The 21,070-nt window shown below is 35.0% G+C and overlaps 1 protein-coding gene across 2 annotated transcripts in view; it reads right to left on the bottom strand.

Moving 5' to 3' along the window:
- The window catches only part of ARHGEF12 (Rho guanine nucleotide exchange factor 12), a 144,631-nt gene that overhangs the window by 61,393 nt on the left and 62,168 nt on the right, over positions 1-21,070 (bottom strand). Inside the window, exons 2-4 of one of the 2 annotated variants that reach the window (XM_082626614.1) lie at positions 20,341-20,364; positions 18,722-18,807; positions 17,061-17,117 (exon numbers count right to left, since the gene is read on the bottom strand). In XM_082626614.1, coding sequence (XP_082482740.1) covers positions 17,061-17,117; positions 18,722-18,807; positions 20,341-20,364 — 167 coding nt within the window. The remainder of the gene's footprint in view (positions 1-17,060; positions 17,118-18,721; positions 18,808-20,340; positions 20,365-21,070) is intronic. The other variant, XM_082626615.1, reaches the window with a different exon arrangement.

The raw sequence follows: 21,070 nt of genomic DNA, 5'->3' as shown, positions 1-21,070 counted from the left end.
ATTTATAACCCGACACAAAAATTAATTTACAGCAAATTATGGACCTGAACATAAAAGCCAAAACTTTTCATAAGAAAACATAGGAGAAAAGCTTCAAGACCTTAGGATAGGCAGAGATCTTTTAGGATGCAAAATGCATCCATAAAAGAAAAAACTGGTAAATGGGACTCAAAATTTTAAATAGCTGCTTTCCTAAAGACACTGATAAGAAAATGAAAAGGCAAGCACAGACTGGGAGAAAATATTTGCATTACAAATTATCTGATAAAGCACTGGTATCCAGACATATATTTAAAAAAACAACTCTACAATCCAATAATGGAAGACACATTTTAAAGGGACAAAAGATTTGAACAGACAAAGCAAGATACACCAATGGCCAATAAGCACATGCAAAGGTGCTCAACATCTGCAGTCTTCAGGAAAATGCAAATTAAAACCATAATGAGATACCACTATACACTAACTGGAATGGCTAAAAATTAAGACTGATAAATACCAAGTGCTAACAAGGATGTGGAACAACCAGAACTCTCATACATTGCTGGTGGGAATGTAAAATGGTGGAAATTTCTTATAAAGGCAAGCATATACTTACATATGACCCAGCAGCTTCACTCCTAAGATAAATGAAAACTCATGTCCACATAAAGACTGGTAAACAAATGTTCACAGCAGTTTTGCTCATAAGAGACAAAAACTAGAAACAACTCAATTGTCCATCAACAGACAAATGGATAAACAAACTGTGGTATAGCCATTAAAATAAAATACTACTTAGCAAGAAAAAAAGGGAACTACACAGGCAACAAACATGGATGAATCACAAAACATGTTAAGCAAAAGAAGGCAGATACAAAAGAGAGTACATACTACATGATTCCAATGTAGAACAGGCAAAAAGTAAACTAGTAAGAAAAAGCAGATTAGTGGTTGCCTAGGGGCAGGATGGGGTGGAGAGGTAAGAATGACTGCAAAGAGACATGAAGGAACTTTTTGGGTTGATGGAAATGTCCTATACATTAATTAAGGTAATGGTTACATGAGTATTCATCTGTCAAGACTTAGTGAACTGTACACTTAAAATGAGTGCATCTTATTTTATGTAAATTAGATCTCAAAAAAGTTAATTTTCAACATTTAAAAAATGAGTGAGACCTCAATTCTAGAGACTACTAAATACTAAACAGTATTTGAATTCACAGTGTCACCACTCCTACAAAATAGGAAACTGTAATGGGGTCAGAGGAAAGATACCCCATCAGAATTTAACCATTTTTCTTTTGTTTAATATTGCTTCCTTCAACTAATTAGGAAAAACCTAAATAGAATGGGTACAAATACATAAAATCAAGGAAAAAGGCATTCTTTATAAATTTCTAGTACATAATACAATAAATGTAAGTATCAGAGAAGAGTGTTTTACAGGAATCTTTTAAAATGCACACGAACTTTTAGAAACATAAACATCTGATGATCTTCTTTATGGTCATTTGAAATTTCAAAATAAATTACATACTTTGAATGTTTAAAAGTCAAGACAACTGCAGCACTGAATATATGTATTTTTCGTGCTATAATCATCCCTCCCAGTTATCTCATCTCACTTCCAAAGGGCTGAAAATGAGTGAACTGAAAGATTCTAATATTGATGTTTCCTGTGCTAAGCCACTGGGCTTCTTAAGCAGACTTTCTTCCAGGTCCCTGTAGAGAGTTGGGTACTTGTACACAATGAGGGAGAGGAGTAGTGGGGGTTAAGAGTTTGCTATGTTTATGTATTTCACTTGAATATAATGTACCTAAAGTATTTAGCTTAATGCCTGACAAATACTAAGGGCTCATAAATGTTAGGTATTATTTTATTATGACTAGGGGTGGGTTGCGCTTGGATTTTCCTGCTCAGAAATATATACTCGTTTAACCCATGCCATCAATTAAAAATACATTTGTGTTAACGAACTCCTATCATTAATGTAAATGCTCCTTAGAAGGATCAGTTTTCATTTATGATGTCTTTGTGTGAATTTTGTTTTGGTTTAATAGACCAGCAAGTGACTTTGAGATGGGGAAGGAAGTAAGGAAATTTTACAGAGCTTCTTGTGATAGGTAACTTTAGAAGATGAGAGACAGCATGACACCCTCAAGAAACAAATCATCTCCTCTTATAAAACTTTCCCTAAATATCAAGACTGGGTTAGGTGCCCCCTTCTAGACTCCCACTGCACCCTCTATTTACTCTCAGAGTATCTTTATCACTCACAACTGATTTGTATTTGTTTTTATCCTCTCATTAGATTAAATACTCCCCTGAAAGAGTTCAGGGGCTCTATCTTGTTTACAAACTTATCTCAGGACCTGGCATATGTTCTGGCATAAAAGGCAATTTTTTTAAATTGCTAATGAATTAACGAAAATCACAAAAGTATAGGAGTCTAGAGATGAACGGAAGCTCAGAAAGGGAAGTGATCAGAGAGAAAAAAAATACCACTACACACAGTTAACTTTAGCAAATATGCTTAGGGTCCTAACAGACTGCTAAGTACTGAAAAAATTTATTAGGGTTGCCTCAGAATACTGCAAACCTGTACTCTCCGATTCAAAATTGTTCAGCATGATAACTTTCCCCTTTAATTCTACATTAAAAGGAGAAGATAAGGAACAAAGAAGAGGAAAAAGGGAAAGAGCTATGTGAACATCATATTCATCTGTTTCCTCTCCTCAACCCCACTACACTGTCCATTTATCAATATTATTATTCTAAGTCCATCTACTAATCTGAGACTCTGATACACTTGAATATCTAAGAATTATTAGACTACCAATACAAAAAGAAAACATACATACATAGCCAATTCAGAATCTGTAGAATTCAAATTACTGAAATGTTCTACTTATTGTAGACCAGAAGCTATTTTAACCCACCACACAGTATAAACTCCACCCTTAACACTGACATCACCAATACTGACTATCATATTTTTGAAATGTCCTTTTTGACAAAAAAAAAAATCCACTTTGTTTTAGCAAGTTTGTATTGAGCATCTGTCTGCTAGTTATTTAACACTGTAACCTGTAGGTGTTATGAGGAATACAAAACAACTAGGAATCTTTGCTCTCAAAGAACTTAAAATCTTGAAAGGGAAGGATAATAGAGAAGCAAATAGGGAAACAATGGCAACATCAAACTAAAATGACATGATAACAGGCCCTATATGTTATTAAAGAAGGGACAGAGAAAAGGTGGACTCCTAATTCCAAAATAACCATTTTTGAATTTCACTAATTAAAAAAAAAAAACTTTCCATCATTTTAACATGTTCTGATTCTTACAAACACATAGAGCCCATGGTTTGTTTGTTGGCTTATTTTGCTAATTCCCTTATTCTCTGGTATAATGAGTATTAATTATAATCACCATACAAGTGTGTTTATCTCTGAATATAAGTTTTTATAAGGTCACAAAATCACTTTAATATGAACTGTTTAACATGAGCTGTAACCAAGCACTTTGTATGAAGGCAGGCAGAGAGAGTGTTCAACAAGTAAGGTAACGATAAAGCCTAAATTTGAAATGTAGTCACAGGAATATTGCTTCACTCTCATTGTTCTTAGAGCCATATGAACATTTTTTTCCACAACTATCTAGTTTTTTTTTTTTAATAAATTTATTTTTGGCTGCGTTGGGTCTTCGTTGCTGTGTGCGGGCTTTCTCTAGTTGTGCGGGCTTTCTCTAGTTGCGGCGAGCGGGGGCTACTCTTCGTTGCGGTGTGCAGGCTTCTCATTGTGATGGCTTCCCTTGCTGTGGAGCACGGGCTCTAGGCATCTGGGCTTCAGTAGTTGTGGCACGCGGGCTTCAGTAGTTGTGGCTTGTGGGCTCTAGAGCGCAGGCTCAGTAGTTGTGGCGCACGGGTGTAGTTGCTCCGTGGCATGTGGGATCTTCCCGGACCAGGGCTTGAACCCGTGTCCCCTGCATTGGCAGGCGGATTCTTAACTACTGCGCCACCAGGGAAGCCCCATAACTATCTAGTTTGTAAGTGCATATGGAATATTGGTAATCAAGTGCATATCTCTATTATCATACTTACAAAAAAGCACTTCTTTTGTACCAGACCGTAAACTTCTAGAGAGCAGGTACAGTCTCCTATTATCTTGATATCTATCCCTTAACATAGTACCTGGCATATAATAGGTGCTCCATGAATATTCACTAAGTAAATCTGAACTTATTTTATAAAAAAATCATACTCAGTCACTTTTCAAGAAAAAGTAAAATCATATCCATGAAAACTATGCCAAGTAGAGAAATACTTCCACACAGACACTAACCTTCTGCCCTGGCTAAATTCTAACCAAAGTAATTTGATACTCTATCTACCCTAAAATAACTCTTCTAGTTCTTTACTTCCTGTCTTTTAAGGAATATGATATTTCACCTGGAAGCTGATAATAAATGTCATGCTTCATATTATCAGTGAAGTAAAGACAGATGGTCTATCAAATTTATGTAAATATTATCCTTTCCTATTTTTTTTTCTCTTTAGAAACAAAGGACATGTTTTCCTGTTATAATAATGTGGCTTTTTTTTCTTTTTAAATGCTTTTTTACTGAAGTACCATTAATTTATAATATTCTGTTAGTTTCAGGTGTACAGCATAGTGATTCAGTATTTTTGTTATAATCCATTATTACAAGATACTGGATATAGTTCCCCGTGCTATACAATATATCCTTGTTGCTTATCTATTTTATATATAGTAGTTTGTATCTATTAATTCCATACCTCAAATTTGTCCCTCCTCCCTTCCCTCTTTCCTTTGGTAACCAAAAGTTGGTTTTCTATATCTGTGAGTCTGTTTCTGTTTTGCATATATTGATATATTCATTTGTATTATTTTTTAGATTCCACATATAAGTGATATCATATAGTATTTGTCTAATCATAATGCTCTCTAGGTCCATCCACATTGCTGCAAATGGCATTATTTCTTTTTCTTTTATGGCTGAGTAATATTCCTTGGTGTGTGTGTATGTGTCTCTATGTATGTGTATACACAAGGCATCCTTTTTTTAAATTGAACTATAGTTGACCTACAATATTGTGTTAACTTCAGGTGTACAGCTAAGCAATTTAGTTATATACATATTTTTTCACATTTTCCATTATAGGTTATGACAAGATATTGAGTGTAGTTCCTGTGCTATATACATCTTCTTAATTCAATAATCTGCTGACAAGCACTTGAGTTGCTTCCAAATCTTGGCTATTGTAAATAGTGTTGCTATGAACATTGTGGTGCACATGTCCTTTCAAATTAGTGTTTTCGTTCTTCCAGATATATAACCAGGAGTGGAACTGCTGACTCATATGGCAGTTCTATTTTTAGTTTTTTAAGGAACCTCCAAACTGTTTTCTACAGTGGCTGCACCAATTTACATTCCCTCCAATGGTGTACAAGGGTTCCCTTTGCTCCACATCCTCTCTAACATTTGTTCTTTGTAGATTTTTTAATGGTAGCCATTCTGACAGGTGTGAGGTGATACCTCATTGTGGTTTTGATTTGCATTTCTTAATAATTAGCAATGATGAGCACCTTTTCACATGCTTGTTACCCATTCGCATATCTTCTTTGAAAAATGTCTATTCAATTCTTCTGCGCATTTTTTGATTGGTTTGGGTTTTGTTTTGTTTTGTTTTTTTCAATATTGAATTGTATGAGCTGTTTGTGTACTTTGGATATTAACCCCTTGATGGTCACATCATTTGCAAATATTTTTCCCCATACCATAGGTACTCTTTTCATTTTTTGCTGTGCAAAAGCTTTTAAGTTTAATTAGGTCCCACTTGTTTATTTCTGCTCTTATTTCTTTTGCCTCAGGAGACTGATCCAAGAAAACTTTGCTACAATTTATATCAAAGAGTGTTCTGCCTATGTTTTCTTCTAGGAGTTTTATGGTTTCAGATCTTACATTTAGGTCTTTAAACCATTTTGAGTTTATTTTTGTATATAGTGTGAGGGAATGTTACAATTTCATTGTTTTACACATGGCTGTCCAGCTTTCCCAGCACAACTTGTTGAAGAGACTGTCTTTTCTCCATTGCATACCTTGCCTCTTTTGTTGTAGATAAATTGACTGTAGATGCGTGGATTTATTTCTGGGCTCTCTATTCTGTTCCATTGATCTAAGTGTCTGTTTCTGTGCCAATACCATGCTGTCTTGATTAGTGTAGCTTTGTAGTATAGTCTGAAGTTTGGGAGGGTTATACTTCCAGTTTGTTCTTTTGTCTCAGGATTGCTTTGGCAATTTGAGGTCTCTGGTAGTTCCATATAAATTTTAGGATTATTTGTTCCAGTTCTGCAGAAAATGTCCTGGGTACTTTGATATGGACTGCATTTAAATCTGTAGACTGCTTTGGATAGTATGGCCATTTTAATATTAATTCTTCCAATCCAAGAGCCTGGGATATCTTTCCATTTCTTTGAATCATCTTCAATTTCCTTCATCAGAGTTTTACAGTTTGCAAAGTAAAGTTCTTTCACTTCCTTGCTTAAGTTTATTCCTAGTAATTTTATTTTTTTTTGATGTGATTTTAAACGGAATTGTCTTTTTTACTTTCTCTTTCTGGTATTTCATTAGTGTATAGAAACACAACAGATTTCTGTATATTAATCTTGTATCCTGCAACATTCCTGAATTCATTTATTAGTTCTAGTAGTTTCTCAGCAGAGAATTTAGTATTCTCTATATAGAGTATCATGTCATTTGAAAAGAGTGACAGTTTTACCTCTTCCCTACTAATCTGTATACCTTTTATTTATTTTTCTTGTCTGATTACTGTGGCTGGGACTTCCAATACCATGTTAAACAGAAGCAGTGAGAGTGAGCATCCTTGCCTTGTTTCTGAATTTAGCAGGAAGGCTTTCAGCTTTTCACTGTTGAGTATTACGTTGGCTGTGTGTTTGTTTTATCTTTACTATGTTGAGATATGTTCCCTCTATATCCACTTTGATGGGAGTTTTCATCATGAATGGATGCTGAATTCTGTCAAATGCTTCTTCTGCATCTGTTGAGATAATCATGTGACTTTTGTCTTTTCTTTTGTTAATGCGGTGTATCACATTGATTTGTGTATGCTGAAATATCCTTGTGACCCTGGAATAAATCCAACTTGATCATGGTATATGATCCTTTTTATGTATTGTAGGATTTCGTTTGCTTATATTTTGTTGAGGATTTTTGCATCTATATTCATCAAAGATACTGGCCTGTAATTTTTTATAATGCCTTTGTCTGGTTTTGGTATCAGGTGGCCTCATAGAATGAATTTCAGAGTGTTCCCTCCTCCTCAATTTTTTGGAACAGCTTAAGAAGGATAGGTATAAGTTCTTTATATGTTTGGTAGGATTCCCCTGTGAAGCCATCTGGTCCAGGACTTTTGTTTGCTGGGAGTTTTTTTTTTTTTTTTTTAATTATAGACTCAACTTCACTTCTAGTAATCGGTCTATTCATGTTGTCTGTTTCTTCTTGACTCAGTCTTGGCAGGCTGTATGTTTCTAGAAATTTGTCCATTTCTTCTAGGTTGTCTGATTTGTTGGCATACTCCTGATCATAGTATTCTCTTATGATTTTCTGTATCTCTGTGGTATCAGATGCTATTTCTCCTCTTTCATTACTTTTTTTTATTTGTTTTGCTTTTTGGGTTTTTTTTAATTGAAGTATTGTTGATTTACAATGTTGTGTTAATTACTGCTGTACAGCAAAGTGACTCAGTTATACATATATACACATTCTTTTTCATATTCTTCTCCATTATGGTTTATCACAGGATTTAAAATATAGTTCCCTGTGCTACACAGTAGGACATTAATGTTTATCCATTCTATATATATCAGCTTGCATCTGCTAATCCCAAACTCCCAATCTATCCCTCTCCCACCCTTCGAGCCCTTGGTAATCACCAGTCTATTGTTTACATCTGTGATTATGTTTCTGTTTCATAGATAGGTTAGTTTGTGTCATATTTTAGGTTCCACATATAAATGATATCATATGGTATTTGTCTTTCTGACTTACTTCACTTAGTATGATAATCTCTAGCTGCATCCATGTTGCTGCAAATGTGGCATTATTTTGTTCTTTTTTATGGCTGAGTAGTATTCCATTGTATATATGTACCACATCTTTATCCACTCATCTGTCAATGAAAGTTGTTTCCATGTCTTGGCTATTGCGAACAGCGCTGCTATGAACATAGGGGTGCATGTATCTTTTCGAATTATAGGTTTGTCTGGATATATGCCCAGGAGTGGGATTGCTGGAACATATGATAATTCTATTTTTAGTTTTCTGAGGAACCTCCATACTGTTTTCCACAGTGGCTGCACCAACTTACATTCCCACCAAAAGTGTAGGAGGGTTCCCTTTTCTCCACACCCTTTCCAGCATTTGTTATTTGTAGACTTTTTAATGATGGCTATTCTGACAAGGGTGAGGTGGTACCTCATTGTAGTTTTGATTTGCATTTCTCTAATAATTAGCGATGTTTAGCATCTTTTCATGTGCCTATTGGCCATCTGTATTTCATCTTTGCAGAAATGTCTATTTAGGCCTTCTGCTCATTTTTCAATTGGGTTGTTTGTTTTTTTTGTTGTTGAGGTATATGAGCTGTTTGTATATTTTGGAAATTAAGCCCTTGTCGGTCACATCATTTTCAAATATTTCCTCCCATTCCGTAGGTTGCCTTTTCATTTTGTTTATGGTTTCCTTTGCTGTGCAAAAGCTTATAAGTGTGAACAGGTCCTACTGATTTTTGTTTTTGTTCTCTTTCATTTCTCATTTGCATCCTTTTTTCTTCTTGGTGAATCTGGCTAAAGGTTTATCGATTTTGTTTGTCTTTTCAAAAAACACCTTTTGGTTTCATTAATCTTTTCTATTGTTTTATCTCTAATTAATTTATTTCCTCTCTAATCTTTACTATTGCCTTCCTTCTACTGACTGTGGGCTTTGTGTGTTCTCTTTCTAAATCTTTTAGGTGGTGGTTAGGTTGTCATTTGAGATTTTTCTTGTTTCTTGAGAAAGGCCTGTATCACTAAAAACTTCCCTCTTAGAACTGCTTTTGCTGCACCCCATAGAGTTTGGAAAGTTGTGTTTTCATTTTCATTTGTCTCGAGGTATTTCCCAATTTCCCTTTTGATTTCATCATTCACCCATTGGTTTTTCAGTAGCATACTGTTTAGTCTCTACATGTTTGTTCTTTTCCTGTAGTTGATTTCTAGTTTCATACTGTTGTGGTTGGAAACTATGCTTGATATAATTCCTATGCTCTTAAATTTGTTGAGGCTTGTCCTGTAACATGGTATGTGATCTATCCTGGAGAACGTTCCATGTGCACTTCAAAAGAATGTGTATTCTGCATTTTGGTGGGGAATGTGGTGTCCTGTAGGTATCAATTAAGTCAAAGTGATCTACTGTGTCATTTGAGACCTCTGCTGCCTTACTGATTTTCTGTCTGGATGATCTGTCCATTGAGGACAGTGGGGTGTTAATGCCTCCTACTATTATTGTATTACTGTCAGTTTCTCCCTTTACATCTGTTAGTATTTGCTTTGTATATTTAGGTGTTCCTATACTGGGTGTGTATACCTTAACGAGTGTAATACCCTCTTCTTGTTTCGATCCCTTCTTCATTGTATAATCCCTTGTATTGATTCCTTTATCCCTTCTCTGTCTTTCATTATAGCTTTTGTCTTAAAGTCTACTTTGTCTGATATGAGTATTGCTACCCCCACTTTCTTGTTGTTTCTGTTTGCATGAAATATCTTTTTCCATCCTCTCACTTTAGGTCTGTGTGCATCTTTCACCCCGAAGTGAGTCTCTTGTAGGCAGCATATTGAAGGCTCTTGTTTTCTAATCCAGTCAGCCACCTTATGTCTTTTGATCTGAGCATTTAGTCCACTGATATTTAAAGTAATTACTGATAGGTATATACTTATTGCCATTTTATTCCTTGTTTTGCAGTTGTTTTTGTAGTTGTTTGTCCATTTCCTCTTCTTTTTGTTTCTGCCCTTGTGGTTTGATGATTTTCTTTTGTAGTATGCTTGAATTCCTTTCTTCCTTTCTTTTACAGTACCCTCTACTGTAGGGTTTTGATTTGTGTTTACCACTGGGTTCATATATATTGACCCATAATTATATCTACTCGCTTTAAACTGATAATCATTTAAGTTCAAACATTCTAAAAGATCTATATTTTTTACTCCTCTCCCACACATTTTATGTTTTTGAGGTCATATTTTACATCTTCATGCTTATCCCTTTACTGTTTATTGTATTTATAGTTGCTTTTACAATTTTTTAAAAGTGATCTTCAATCCTTACTGTATATTTACCATTCCCATCGGGATTTTCCCTTTCCTGTAGATTCTTACTTCTTTTCCATTGAGAGAAGACCTTTCAACATTTCTTTTACGGTAGGCTTAGTATTGCTTTATTCTTTTAGTTTTTGCTTCTCTGAGAAATTATTTACCTCTCCTTCTATTCTAAATGATAATCTTGCTGGGTAGAGTACCCTAGGTTGCAGGTTTTTCCCTTTCAGGACTATGAATATACCACGCCACTCCCTTCTGGCCTGCAAAGTTTCTGCAGAGAAATCAACTGATAGCCTTATGGGGATTCCCTTGTGTATACCTCTTTGTTTTTCTATTGCTGCCTTTAGACTTCTCTCTTTACCTTTAACTACACTGTGCCATTTTAATTATGATATGTCTTGGTGTGGGTCTGTTTGGGTTCTTCTTGTTTGAGACCCTCTGTACTTTATGTATCTGGGTATGTGTTTCCTTCTTTAGGTTTGAGAATTTTTCAGTCATAATTTCTTCAAATACATGTTTGATCCCCTTGTCTCTCTCTCTCTTCTTTCTGAAACCTTTTAATATAAACATTGGCATGTTTTATATTATCCCAAAGTTCTCATATGTTGCTTTCATTTTGTTTTTTGTTTTTTTGGCTTTCTGTTTGCTGTTTTATTGGGTGATCTGCATTATTATATCTTCTGGATTACTTATGCATTCTTCTGTGTCATTCAGTCTGCTATTCATTGCTTCTAGAGTGCTTTTTATCTCAGAAGTTGAATTATCTATTTTTTATTGGGTCTTCTTTATGGATTCTAGTTCCATGTTAAAATGATCTGTGCTTAGATCAGTTCTCTTTCTTAATTCATTTAGCATTTTTATTATAAACTTCTTGAATTAATTATCTGGTAGACTGGTTATCTCTGTTTCATTATTTATTTTTTCAGGGATTTTCTCTTGCTCTTTTGAGAGTAGTTCCTCTTCCTTATCATTTTACTTAATGTTCTCTGTCTCTATGAATTTAGGTGAAACAGTTATTCATTGTGGTCTTGAGGGATATTTTTATTTCGGAGCACCCCACTGTAGACTGTATATGCCACTGCCTCTGGTGTGAGGGCTGAACTTGATGTAGATGCCAGCCACATTTTTCCTCAGGGTATGCTAGCCACTATCACCTTGATAGGGGGTGTGGCTGGTGTTGGGGGAACTAGAGGCTGCACAGGGTCTAAGGTTAGATTTCCTCTCTACTCAGTGGCAGTCACCGCCTTGTCAGGGGTGGAGTCTGCTCTCAAGTTGCTGGAGCAGAATCTCTGATGGGCAGGCTCCAACGGGCTCTGTTCCTTTTAAGTGTGTGTTTTGTTGGCAAGCCAGTACCTGCAAACTCCTCATAAGTGGAGTCTAGGCTTCTCCAGCCTTTCTATTTGTCCCACTGGTTCTCCAAGCAGCCAAGGAGGCCTGTCTCCTCTACACAGGATCCTAGAACTGGGATGCCCAGTCTGTGGATCCCCAGGGTGAGTGTCCACCCATGCTATCTCCCTTTTCCTCTTAGTTCCCTTCTAAGGGCAGAGATCTCAGCCTGACGTTTTGCTTCCCATCCTACCCAATTATGTGGGAATCTTTCTTGCAGCCTTGGTTGTACAGGAGTTTTTCTGCCAGATTCCAGTTAGTTTTCAGTGAGAATTTTTCCTCGTGTGGATGTACTTTTCACGTTTTTAGGAGTAGATGAGTTCCATATCCTCTTACTCCACCCTCTTGATCCCCCTTTCCAATGCAGCGTTTGAAACCCATATAAAAAAGACTGTTTTTTACTCCAAAGTGAATTACCAAGGATTGTATTTTGAAAGTGAAAAAAATTAAGTCTTTGTAATGCTTTGCTGTGGGGAGGGGAAGAAGTCTTTAAGGTATTCTGAAAAAGGTGAAAAAGTACTCTCAAGTTTCACTGTAATACATTCCTTGAACAATGCAACAACTATATTGCCCAACAGAAAACTAATGAAAATGCAAGGCAACATGCTAAACCTTTCATACTGCATTTACTTTAGGAAAAGCACATTAGTCTTTCTTCACCTTTAATTTTATTGCATGACCAAACTTCTCTAAGTCTCACCTCTTAAAAATTAGCTTCAGGGAAGGGTGTGGAGAAAGACCATGTGCAACTCCATAAAAACAGCTCATTTTTAAACTGCTGCCAGACATCATGTTTTATGAGTTAGACCTCAGATAATCCTTTGATTAAGAAGTTTCTTGATTCTAAACGCATAATGCTGCCAGCAAGAGGAGGCTTAAGTTCCAAGCATGCTGATTTCATTCTTTTAGACTATAACCCACAATAAGTCTCTTTTCAAAGTTACATTTTCTTCTACCTTAAAATATTTCAAAGGAAAGAAAAATCCAATTATGATGAATCAACACTGTATTCCATCAATTCTCTTTACTAAAATACTTTATCCCAATCTCAACAACCACTCATTCAAAACTCACTTAATTGAGTGACTCCAGTGTGTCAGGCATTATGGGAGATGCAAAGATGAATATAAATACAAATAACTTGATACAAAGCAGGATGTCAAAGTTCAGACAACAAAAGTAACTGGGTAAACCTAGGAAAGCCCTATGAAAGAGGCAGTATTTGAACCTAGGCCTTGAAGGATGGGGAGGATTCTAATAGCGAGTTATAGGAGATAATCCATTCAAAACAATGGGAATGGCATGAGCAAAGAAAGAGGACCAAGCCACATTTGGGAAAGGAAAATTTGGAGGACAGTCTGGTACCTTTGGGTGAACAGTACTAGATTAGTGGAGAATGATGAATTGGAAACAAATTATGGCATATCTTAATAACTATTTGTACTTTCCCAAAAAGTGAATGACCAAATCCTTACTTTAGTAACACTCATCTGACTGAATACAGTAGAATGGAGAAAAGGAAGTGAATCAATGTGAAATAAACATGAAAGAAGGTTATGAGTCTATTAAAATAGTCTAATGACATGATGACAAACTGAACAAAGCAGTGGAGATTAAACCAAACAGCAGGGGGTGAAAAATAATGTGATGGCAGAACCAATTAAACCTGACAAGTAGTTGACAATAGAGGACAAGAGAAGGGGAGAAGTCAAAGATAAATTTAAGAAAATAAGACTGAGTAAATGGGAAAATGACCATGCCATTAAAAGAATCAGGGAAATCAAGGGGAAGATTGATTTCCAGCCATAGTTAACAATGATAAATTCCAGATTGCTCATTTGGATTTGAAGGATAGTTAGAGTGCAAGTATTCAGCAAACAGTTATAAATACGAGATTGGAAACAGGGAGAAAGATCAGGGACAGAAGCTTGAGTCATGCCTATATTTATAAGAAGGAAAAAGAAATCAAGTACAGAAAAGACAAAACCATTATAAAGAGGAAAGAAACAGGTTGATTTAATATTATATACACCAAAGAAAGGGCATCAACGTTGCCTAATGGCACAAGGGGAAGGTGAGAACTGAGAAAAAGTTCATAAATTTTCAAGTTGGATATTTTGATTCACCTTCCAGACAGTATGTGTTCAGAAGTCAGATTTTAAGAGGTTAGGAAGTGAGTGATTTATGAGGACACAGAAGGTTCACGTAGAATGCTCTTTGCAAGGTTGAAGAAAGAACAGAGAATAATAACTTGGTGAGAGTAAAAATCAAACCAAGAAGTTTTCATTTTACAGATATGAGAAGCTAGAATTAAAAAAATATATGAATTAAAGGAAAATACACTCTGAAGTATCCAAACCTGGATGTTTCAAGTACTAACAATTCGCTTCTGTTATGGACTAAATGTTTGTGTCAACCCCACAAAATTCATATGTTTAAACCCTAACCCTCAACATGATAGTACTTGGGGATGAGGCCTTTGGGGAGGAACTGGGGTTAAATAAGGTCATAAGAGTGAGGCCCTCATGCTGGGATTAGTATCCTTATAAGATACCAAACAGCTTGTTCTCTCTTTCCCTCTCTACACGTGCTTGCACCAAGGAAAAGACCATGTGAGCACAAAGCAAGAAGGTGGCCGTCTTTAAACCCAGAGAAGAGCTCTCACCAGAACCTGACCAATGCTGGCAGCCTGACTGCATATTTCTAGTCTCCAAAACTGTGAGAAAATAAAGTTCTGTTGTTTAAGCCAAGTCTCTGGTATTTTGTTATAGAAGCCCCTCTGGTATTTTGTTACAGAAGTCTTTTTGAAACAGACTAAGACAGTTTCAAAAAGACATGGTTTATTTTCTTGTACATAATATCATCAGCTGTAATCTCTTCATGACACCAAGACAGAAGTTAGGAAGAAGCTGTAGACTAACTCAAAATTCCCCTGCTAAATCTCTCATATTCCTCAACCCCCCACAAAATTTCTCCATTACAGTATTAGTAAGGAAAATAGAAAATTAAGTATCATTAAAACTGCAGATCAGAAAATATATCTGTACATGGTCAACAGACTCCAAAAGGTTCAGAGGGGAAAATAAGGGGAAAAGGAACAAATATTGACCTACTGCGCTGGGCAGAAACTTAACAAAGAAGTGAATACAAAACAAACATTTGATTTCCTCTTAAAATGAGCAAAGTAAATCTATCTCACAAAATGGCTCTAAAAATGGCTAGGGACGTTTAAATAAATAATTTGTAAGTGAATGACTAGTATTTGTGTGAAGTACCCAGCTAACAATTTTACCCCACGAGAAGACAATGTATAATCTTAAAAGTTAAAAGTGGGCTTAAGAGACCCTACACTAAAGCAATGTCACCAGTTGCTATGATTCTACTCAGTCATATTCCAGTATTTCCAAGCTTTTCATAACTCTCTAGAGATTCCTTTTCACCCACACTAACTGCACACAGTCTGAAGAAGTCTATTCACACAGGTGATAAAATATTTGTAATGTCAAAGAGATTTAATTTAGCATGCTAACTCTGTTCTGATCAACTCATCTCTCTCAAAAGTTCTTTTTGAGAACTCATGGCTCAGTTCCTTCCAAAAAAGGTATTTCAAGGGTTCTCAGGAAACAAACACAGAGAAGCCACACCTTACTTCCCCATTACCACTTAAAATGTTTCTATTACTACCAAGCCAATGGCATGTCTGAACTAGTGTTAATATTCCCATCTCTGGTAAGAAAAATCTTAGTGTACTATTTCTAGTCATGGATTCCTAAATTGTTAGTCTCATCCAAAGCAAACAGCAAGCTTTTGCATACATACCACAGATCTAGGAAAATGGTGGGGGAGATGAAATTACAACATTGCAAAGGTTGCTGGAAAAGAATGGTGCTATAAAGATAGTGTTCACATTCCTAAGAAGAGAATAAACCATAGGAGGTTCTTTATATAGAACAGAAAGACAGAGTCTCAAGAACTTATGAGGAGCCAAATACTTTGGAAGGAAGAAAAAGCATGAACTTGACATGCTATAGGGCATGGTACACGTTTCCTGTTGAACTACTGTACAAGGTTTAACTACACAGAAAAAGTACTGGTCACATAAACCCAAGCAAAGAACTATATGTATGTATCTATACAGAAGCATTAACTGATTTATAACCAAACACAGGCCTCATAATACTAAATAGTATCCGACATTATGTGTTCAAGTGTCAGGAGATATAAATTATAAAGTGTCTTAAAAGAGAAAGGGGGCATTTTCATGTATTTTTTCCGTTCACGTGTATATCAAGCTAGGAAACAGCTACACCCAGGGAAACTTCCACTTGACAGACTTTTGGCTCTATTGGAGAAGATCTCGTTTTCCTTTGAGGCCAAATTTGGAATCTTCTTTTTTTAAAAAAAAGACTTACTGGTCTTTCAGAGATTATTTTAAAAGTCTAGGTTCCAGGCAGTGCTTCTCTTATCCAATTTTCTCAAAACACTAATTAGATGCCAAATCAAGAAAAGAGGACAGGTAAAACTATGCAGAAGAAAAGGAAAAGGAAAAATATGTCTGAAATTCACAAACATGGTTTATATTATCTTTGGAAGACAGGACATAGCCTGGAAATATTAGTGTTTTAATCACCTGTTGCAAAACTTGACCACTCAGGTTTAAGCTGCTCTTTGTGAAGATTATTTTTTAAAGGTGTCATTTTGAAATTTTCCCATTCAGAATAAGCTTTAGGGAAACTTATGAAAGGCAGAGACATTCTTCATGCTACAAAAATAAAATACTTAGGCTATTTTTGCTGTTGTAGATAAATTACACAAGAACAGCATTTCCAGATGATGAGGCAATTAAAAATAAAGAAACAATTAAAAATAAAACTAAAATTCCAAAGAACTGCTAACACATCAAACTATACCAGTACTATACTTAGAGAAAAAGACTGGTAGCACTGATGAAATTCTACATGATCCAAACTCTGCAAACGGGACATGGGAAGAAAATGCCAAGAATTCAAAGCTCATCCATGTTATTTGGAGAAACTTGACCCAAACATATGAGAGATAATCACTTTCCTAACATAAACAAGACGAAAGAGAAGATGCGTAATGTGCCTATTCTTACTCTACAATGTTAGTTTCTAGCAACCTTAAGCTTCCACATCACAGCCACATTAAAACCCCAGGCTCCCTTTCCCTGCAGTAGATCATGCCATGCAGAGCAGACACAAGAGACTGCAGTTAAAAAAAAAAAAAAAGAAACAGCATGAAGCAAGCTCCGAAGGTGCAAGGCTGAATTGGCTACATTAGCTTACCATATATCTCGGATCTACTCTCCTCTGAACTAGACTTTGTCTTCTTGGAGGAGCTATCTGCACAGGAGCGGGAGAAAAGAAGAGAGAGACAGAAAATATGGAGACCAATGTAAGGGGAAAAATTCATGGGGGAAAAAAGAATGAATCATGATCAAGTTAAATCGTGCAAACACAAAGTATGAACATCACAGGGGATAGCCCTTAGAATAGTCACGAACAGCACAGGTAATGACATATTTTAGATTTATCAAAGAAAAGACAGTGCAATAAAAATATGTTCAAACAAAACAATACATGAAAAGTCTACAAAATATATCATCTGACAATTGTAGAGATGACAAAAGCACTAAAAGCTGTAATAATCTCATTAGGAAGCACTGAATACCACTTTGCTAATCTGTCTTTGGAGATAGGCACATCACAGATGACCAATACAGAGTTAAGTCCATCTAACAAGACTATAATGCTTCGATGAGCATAGGGCAGAAACACGTGACCCTAATCATCAAGACAGTAACTAATCATATAAATGAAAGCCTTTGAGCCCTATGACATCAAAATTAGGTGTCAGAAATAAAGAATTTTTCTTAATGGAGATGCAAGAAGTTACATATTACATACTTCCACCACCAAAGCCTCCTAAATTGATGATTGGGATTTCATTTTTCACCTACCACCCAAGATGCAGGTAACTTAGTAGCTATTCACCTCCCATTCTTCCCTTCCTAGATAACATTTATATTTTTCAAAATAAACTAGCAGTCTATGCTAAAAGTATAAACAATCTTAATTAGACACAAAAAATACTCCATTAAAAATTAAAAATTTTACTTCTAAGTGAAAATACTTAAAAATAGATATATTTATGTATCTGAGACCTTAGCATTTACTTACTTCATCTTTTGTCATAGGAACATACAAGTAATAAAAAAGTATATGAACAAAGAATAAGTTTCAAATGACAAAAGCAAAATTATCAAGCAATTTTTATAAATTAAATACTGAGTGGGTTTACAAGGGGAAAGCAAAGGCCTATATATTACAAGAGGGGTTCAACCTATGCATACAAAATTAAGAATATAAACAGTCAGAAGTCCACCAGCATGAAAACTCTGGGAAAGGTCAACACTACTGAGGTTGAAAGACAGCTGTCTGAGTTTAGAATACTCTTTGAAGAAAAAGGGATTTCTATTCATTTGCTTATTCTAAAATGAGATGATCATTAATTTTAAATTATTTTATCTAATACTCCAATTTACCATGATCACACCTGAATATTTAGATGACTACAGAATATGTAGTTGTTATCAAGCCTTGATTTTATAAACATACTACTGTTCATACCTAGGATTTACCCAAGTTCTTGGTCTGACCAAAATCTCCAATTATGATACAATAACCATTTCTATTATCATCATTATTTTAAAATATAGTAGAGTCTATAATGATGCTTCCATAGTGGAATCCATAGTGTTGAAAGTTAAAAATGCTTGTATTCCTCCTGAGTGCAAAGGTTTTATATTATGTAATTGAAGAGGAAGGAGAGTCTTAAACAGATCAAACAGCTACTGCTGGGTGTTTCAGGTGGTCATGCAGCTTAAAGTGTTATTACTGGAAACTTCACTACTCTCAGTATTCTCTGGCAGAACAAAGCGCTTTACCTGTGGGGTCAAAATCATGTGATGTACTGCGCTCAACTTTCTGCTTCTTATCTGTTGGTGACTCTCGGTTCAAAATACTTCCATGCCTAAATTAAATAAAAGCAATTAAATATTTTACTATAAGAAAATAATTGGAATAAAAACTTAATTTAAAGATCCCAAGTGTGTCTTACAAAGAGAAACCAAGAAAATCAGTTTACCTTACACAGTCTTATAAACCTCTCCAATTTATATTTTTCAAGAAGTTTTAAAATTCAGTCTATACTATGTTTAATACAGAGTCTATTTACCTGGTTATAAAAAGTGCTTAAAAATAATGAGTGGTATTTAGTAATAAAGTCTACTTTATTCTGAGAAATAACTGCTTAAAACCTTTTAGTGGTTTTCACAGGTTAATCACTATTATTTCCATTTAAAAGATAAGAGAACAGTACCTAAAAGTAGTTAAACATATTCCCCAACCCTATGTACATTATGGCCAGGTTCAAAAACACTATGTAAATACAGTATGGATGAGAACAGTTTTAAAGAAGAAAAATCTTAGGCAAGGCTTTTTTTTTTTTTTTAATTGGGGTATAGTTGTTTTACAATGTTGTGTTAGTTTCTACTGTACAGTGAAGTGGAGTTCCCTGTGCTATACAGCAGGTTCTTATTAGTTATCTATTTTATACATATTAGTGTATACATGTCAATCCCAATCTCCCAGTTCATCCCACCACTCCCCACCCCCCCGACCCTGCTCTCTCCCTTTGGTGTCCATACATTTGTTCTCTAGGGCAAGGCTCTCTTAAAGCCTGCCTATAATTCTTGCCACAGAAGTCTTTCCAAGGCCCAGATGACATAAGAATTATTATTTTTCCTATGACCTACCAAATTATACTTGATCAGATAATGGCTGGGCAGCAAACAAGACCACTACTATAATACACACACTTCTAATTACTTGAAATGCCAAGATTAGCATTGGTATCCTGGACGATGCCATCACTAGAAATGATAAAAGTACTATAATAATTAGGAATGACATACTACCTACATTTTAAATAATACATACAACAATTAAGATGGAAGAGAAAAAAGATGCTGAAGAATGAGTACTGAGGAAGAGGCATTTAATCCCAGGAAATGAATAAATATGGAGATACAGATATAGGCACAGACATATTTGGACATTTTGGATTTTTTCCTTTACTGTCTTAGGGTAATTAAGACTGATCCAGTTTGTCAAAGTTCATTAACTAAAAAGGCAGTTACAGTTACCCAAGTGATAAAACACATCAAAAACTGGCAATCCATTTACACTCCCCAAGCTACTCACAACTGAAAACAGTCACAATAGATTTTAAAATTAAATCTCTTCATAGGGAGTGATCTTAAGTATCAATTTGAACAAACTTTTAAAATGCTTATATTAAAAACATTGGAAATGTTATCAAAATAATGCTGTCTTCCAGAAAAAATATGCAACACCTGTTATATTTTAAATTTGTAAAACATTTTGAAACTTTAAACTACTTAAATCCACATTTTCTAAAACCACAAAAATGCACCATAATTTTGAAGGAACACTTCTAAGTAAAATTTAACCTAAACATATGAAGTGCAACTGAACAACTTACCTTATAGGTTTTTTGAGGGGAAACCTGAAACAAAGAAAAAACAAAAAGAATAGATGTAGTTATTTCACTTGCAAGATTTTTATTAAGCTTATTCATTCTACTAAACCAGAATAAGGGATTTAAATCTTATACTAACCTTCCCAAAGTAAGATTCAACAAACAGGTGGAGTTGGATACCATTTTTTAATATCTTAACTACTTTGTTAAATCTTAAATTGCAGGTGCATTTACCATCAGCTGTCCGAGTATGGGTTCTCTTGTTAAAAATTCAAATAATAATAGCAATAGCTACATTTATTGAGCGCTTAGTAGCTGCTAAGTAGAGCTTAGTAGATGCACTATTCTAAACTGTTCACTTGTGTTATTTTTTAATCCTAAAAAATAACTATGAAGATATTATTTCCATTTTACAGATTAAAAAAACTTAAGCAAAGAGAAATATTTTACCATTAAAATATTATATTTAGTTTTCCCAGCAAGAAAAGTTCCTTCTTCACCTTTCCCCATCCAAAATATCTGGATACTTATTACTGCTCTATTGGTTGGTCTGTGTCTAACCTTTGATCATGATTAAATCATTATTCTCAATTATTTATGTTTAGGTAATACAAGAAATCTACAAAAAATTACCACTGGGGTACTATCAGTTATTAAAAATATATTCCAAAAGTAGAAAACAAAGGTACTTAAAATTTTTTTTCAGTTCTGTAAGCTAAAAGAACTATAGCCT

Source organism: Mesoplodon mirus, assembly GCF_964341445.2.
Source record: "Mesoplodon mirus genome assembly, chromosome: 7".
In the NCBI taxonomy this organism is placed as follows: Eukaryota; Metazoa; Chordata; class Mammalia; order Artiodactyla; family Ziphiidae; genus Mesoplodon; species Mesoplodon mirus.
Note: the sequence above shows the minus strand (reverse complement) of the source record. Positions and strands in the feature narration are given on the sequence as shown.